The 5,061-nt window shown below is 41.6% G+C and overlaps 1 protein-coding gene across 1 annotated transcript; it reads right to left on the bottom strand.

Annotated features, from left to right (window-relative positions):
• Positions 1-256: 256 nt before the first annotated feature.
• LOC123232151 (vomeronasal type-1 receptor 4-like) lies at positions 257-1,168 on the bottom strand. Its single transcript, XM_044658519.1, has one exon. The coding sequence runs from the start codon at positions 1,166-1,168 to the stop codon at positions 257-259; it is 912 nt and encodes a 303-aa protein (XP_044514454.1).
• Positions 1,169-5,061: the final 3,893 nt, after the last annotated feature.

Genomic DNA, 5,061 nt, shown 5'->3' with positions numbered 1-5,061 from the left:
CTCCACTCCTTCAATCAGAGAGAAGAACCCTTAGTGCTTAACATTTGTATGAATGATCTGGAAGATGTGGGGAGTGAAATATTCTACTTTGAAAGTGACCCTAAACTTCTGATATCAGGATAGGAGGGTTCTAGGACTGAATCATGTTTCCAAACTAGAAGCTGTTCCTGTTCTTTGTCCCTGTAACAAGGAATTTCTTGAAGTGGGAAACATGGTGCAGACATGAGAAATCACTCTAGTAATCTTACGTTCAAACTTAGGACAATATGGAATCAGCGTCTTTCCTTGTCCAGAGAATACAGTTGTGTTTGGGGGCTTGGGGAAGCAACACAAAGGGGCAAAGAGTTGAAAAGGAAAGAGAGAGAAAGGGAGAGATAACCAACCATTGTCCATTTTTATCTAAATAAGTGACAGAAATCAAAGTAATGGAATGGAGTAAGTAAAAACAGACAAAGATACCCATTAGTAGTAAGATGGTTTGGGTGGCTCTGATCTCAACAGGGACTCTGGATAAGAAACTGGTACTGTGAATGTTCTGGACTTGCTGGTGGTGTCTGTGCAGAAGAACCACCATATAACTACTGCTCCAAAGCATGATTCCCACACAAAGCACATTTCTTAGAGCAGTCATGATAAAATAAATTTCTACAAACATTCCCAATGAGCAATATAGAATGTTAGATTCGAAGCTATTGTTGGTGTTGATTCTTGGTTGTCTTATAAATATTGGTACAGGAATTTCTATTAAGAGATTAAGGATCCAACAGAATAGACAGTAAGAAGGAATATATTCTGGAAGTCTGGCTTTGAATTCTGATAGTGTGGAGTTATTGGGACTGATGATAATGGCCTGAAAGATACACAAAAGGCAGGTGAAGCAAATTGAAAGCCCATGGGCAATTCTGTAAATGAAAAACATCATTTTGCATCCAATATCATCCAGGAAATTGTTCATCTCAAAAGCATGTAACACTTCTGGGCTTCCTTTGCTAACTAGCATAGTGATATTGGCCAAGATTAGCTGAGTTAGAATCAAGAAAAGTGGTCTTGATTTATAGTTACGTAAGAAATTCAAAATATAAAGTAAAAGGAGGAAGAAGTTTGCCAAGATTCCAACTGTAGTCTGGAAGAAGAAAATAATCCCAAAGCAGACATTACTAGTAAGCATTCTCGGTATATCTTGAAGCGATGAACCAGATTGACCTAAAGGGAAACAGTAGCTATATGACTATCACATTTTGAGATTTCAGCACCAGGGAAAAACACATACCATTATTTTTAACTTTCCATGCCCATGCCACTTTAAATTACTATTGAGAGAAGCTATTAAGAACTTTCCTTGACCAAAAACTTTTTAAGATTCCCTTCAAACTCAGCCCATTTTGAGGAGCAAAGGCCTAAGCTCAGAGATAGCTTAAATGATCAGAGAAGAGTGATCCATGCAATATTGGAGCTACTGTCTTTGTGTTCAGGACATCTGGCATGAAACAAATCAAAAAGTGATTTCCCTTCCAACATCTTTTATTGAGTTCTGATAGGTCATAGTCCTTGCTGGTCTATGACCAAATCAGTTTTTATCTCCTCTACCATTCCACTCCCCCAAACAGAGCCAATTTCACATTCATAAATTTCACATCTGAGGGGCCAAGAATTGTGGGATAGAGCTACTGTATATTTAGAAGTTATAGTAAAAGGGGGAAAAGAACCACAAATCAATTTCAAGTTGTTGGGTGCAGAGGTTATCATGTAATCATTGTATATATATGTATACATACATAAACACACACATACATATATGTGTATTATCCTCCTGGAATTTTATGATCAGAATGAACCTGGGACATCTTCTAGTCCAGCCACTTAGAGAACCATGGCTCTTCTCTAAGATCATCTTTGTATCTCCCTCAGTGCCCAGAACAGCATTTTGAATATATTACATAATTCATTCAATTTAGTTGAATTTGATGGTGAATTGAATCATTCCATATTTTATTCATTTAGAATAGGGAAAGAAGACAGGGTGACATATATGGTGATAGACTTCAGTTGTAAACTAAATGTGTTTATTTGACCTTAGAGATCATGTTAGTTTACTTCTCTGAAAGAGTTTCAATTCAGCAAACACTTACCAAGTGCCCATTTAAGTGCAAGGCAGTGGCATTTTTATATATCTTCATATTATATTCTGCCTATCCCTTGGACCATAAGTTACTTGAAAGCAGGGAAGATACTATTTTTCTTCTTGGGACCTCCACTGCCTTGCACTTAAATGGGCACTTGGTAAGATTACTTGATCTACTAAAATCCTTTCCTATTAGAAAATCTATTTCATTTCCCTCCTAGGTACTCCACAATTTTCTCTGCTACATTTATCCACTAAAACACATGGAATAGCAATGCAACGGTTAAGAACATTTATGAAAATGACTGGCTTAACAGATACAAAAACAAAAAGTAAATGAACTCTTAATAAATAGAGATTAATTTGGGGAAACAGATATACTCCCTCAAAAGAGAATGGAAGAGAAAAAAGTAGAAATAAAATAGAGGTATGTTGTGAGGAAGATTAGATTAGGTATTGATTAAGTACTGATTAGGAAGTACATAGCAGGAAGGAGCTGGAGCTGGGAATTCCAGGTTGGAATGAAGGAGGAGGAAGTGTGTCTGTGCCCTGAGTGAGGACTCCATTAGTGATGGGCAAGAAACTGTTGCCAGCCTGGGAGACCTCAGAGCAAAGGACACCCTGTTTCCTGTTTTCCCCTGGGATCCTGAGTGTGGCATCTAGCAAAAGGACAGATCTACAGAGCCAAGGGAGGAAGAGAAGTTTGAGAACTGGTGGACAGTGCTTCAAGCAAAACCTTCTCTACTTGGTACCTGAGACAACTTTAGCTCCTGGCATCCAGAGATCATCAGTGGATTGCAGTGAGAATCCTAAAGCCACAAAAAAAAACCCTACCTGCACTCAAGCCTGGCAGGTTCCAGGTTTGAGGCAGAAACCCAGAGACTCCATTTATAGCTCCTTGGACCCGGTTAGTTTAGATCACCAGATTAGTGTAGTGGTATAAGTCCTTCCCTGTCCCTGTGGGTTTTGTTATTAGGTGTTAATGTTTTAGAGTAGACATTCCTATCCCTCCTTTTGTTGTTCCTAATTAAACCCAGTTTCATCCTGTTATCTTATCAGTTGAATTTAAGGCCTCTGGCCAGAGTGACAGTTGGCTGTTATTTTTCAGTTGGGAGTGGCTTAGCTGTACAAGTCATCAATGTTCAGTTTTAGTCTCTCTTAAATCCCAGAGTGTGTTCCCACAAACCCCTTGGTTAATTTATAATATCCCTGGTGACCCCATTACCTTACTTATATTTTCCTACAGGTATTGCTCCATGTGAGTTTTCTGTCAGAAGATGATTTTTAATGATACATTCCATTCTGATACTCCTCATCCATGATCTATGGCAGTGATTCCCAAAGTGGGTGCTACCACCCCCTGGTGGGTGCTGCAGCCATCCAGGAGGGCAGTGATGGCCACAGGTGCATTTGGGGATGGTGAATAACTGTAAGGGGGTGGTGATAGTATGTGACAGGGGGCGCTAAGTAATATTTTTTCTGGAAAGGGGGTGGTAGGCCAAAAAAGTTTGGGAACCACTGATCTATGGGGTCAATATAGCTCCAGTCCTAGAGTCTAACAATGAGAATCTCATGCTGATGTTGTACCTTTGTGCTACCACTCTTTTTTTTCTGGTGGGTCTTATGGTCAAGGTGGCTCCTTGGATACTCTCTCCTGTAAGTACTTGCCTTCTAGTTTCAATGTACTCTTTCTTACCTCCTACTTGTAATGCAGGATTTATGCAAGATCTCTTGCATTTGCAAATTACCCTAGGCAATCCTGGCAGTTAGGAGAATGGAACTTTGGCCCAGTAGGTGCCAGTCCCAAGACCTGACAGTTTGAGCTGGGACTATAAATACCCTTGCTGAACCAACTTGGGGGTTCTGATTTCCTTGACCTTACCCAGACACCCAGCTATCCCTGGACTTCCCTTGGGGACTCCAGGTTGAGGGAGGTGGATCATGGGTAGGAAGTTAGATTAGGTCAGCCTAGCAACAGGGACACACCCCTAAACCAAATCATCAACCTCATCTGTCTAGCTGGTGGATCACTTAACATCAGGGCAGCAGAAATTATCCCTGGCTGAGGGGCTGGTTCCCTCAGCCTGATCTTACCTTCTAGGTTCATTGCCAACACTGGCCAGTCACCCTTAGCAACAGCTTCTCCAGATCCTAAACCCTCTTTCCTCAGTTTCCCCTCCTGTGTTTAAATAAACCCTTAGCCTGAAACTGTGAGCTTCTGTAGTTAATTATAATGTCAAACTAGGCTAAGGGGCTGAGGAGAGGAGAGAATAGCAACCACTTGACTCCAAGGAAGTACTGGCCAGGCATCTATTTTACTCAGGGAGTGTGTGACCTTCACTTCCTGTTGAGTACTGCTTTCATTCCAGCAGGGAGGGGCTCCTCACTTTCCACCTTAAAGGAGCCTACAGACAGCAGGGAGACTGACTGGGCATCAAGGAGCCTACAGACAGCAGGAAGACTGACTGGGCATCACAGCTCAGGCAACACATCCCTGGCAGTGCCAAATCACCAGCTACAGTAGTTACAGGCTCCCTGGCCAGGTGACTCACTTGTACCACCAGCTCCCCAAGCTTTCACTTCCCAAAGGTACATGCTTCATTTATTTATTTGTTTGTTTATTTATTTTTTTAATTTTAAACCCTTAACTTTTGTATATTGGCTCCTGGTTAGAAGAGTGGTAAGGGTAGGCAATGGGGGGTCAAGGGACTTGCCCAGGGTCACACATCTGGTAAGTGTCTGAGGCCGGATTTGAACCTAGGACCTCCCGGCTCTAGGCTTGACTCTCAATCCACTGGGCTACCCAGCTGCCCTCTACGTACTTCAATATTATCTCTTCTACTTCCATTTTCCCAGGTCTTCTCCTAGCCTGTAATCCCTTAGGATGGGACTGGCTAGCTTGTTAATCAGTGTCACCTGTCTATCTCAGAATCAGGGCA

This window comes from Gracilinanus agilis, chromosome 1 (assembly GCF_016433145.1).
Source record: "Gracilinanus agilis isolate LMUSP501 chromosome 1, AgileGrace, whole genome shotgun sequence".
NCBI lineage: Eukaryota > Metazoa > Chordata > Mammalia > Didelphimorphia > Didelphidae > Gracilinanus > Gracilinanus agilis.
The sequence above is the reverse complement of the archived record's forward strand: the minus strand, read 5'-3'. Positions and strand labels throughout refer to the sequence as shown.

Coding starts and splice junctions, on each gene's coding strand:
- LOC123232151 (XM_044658519.1), bottom strand. CDS start 1,168: ATGCTTACTAGTAATGTCTGCTTTGGGATTATTTTCTTCTTCCAGACT.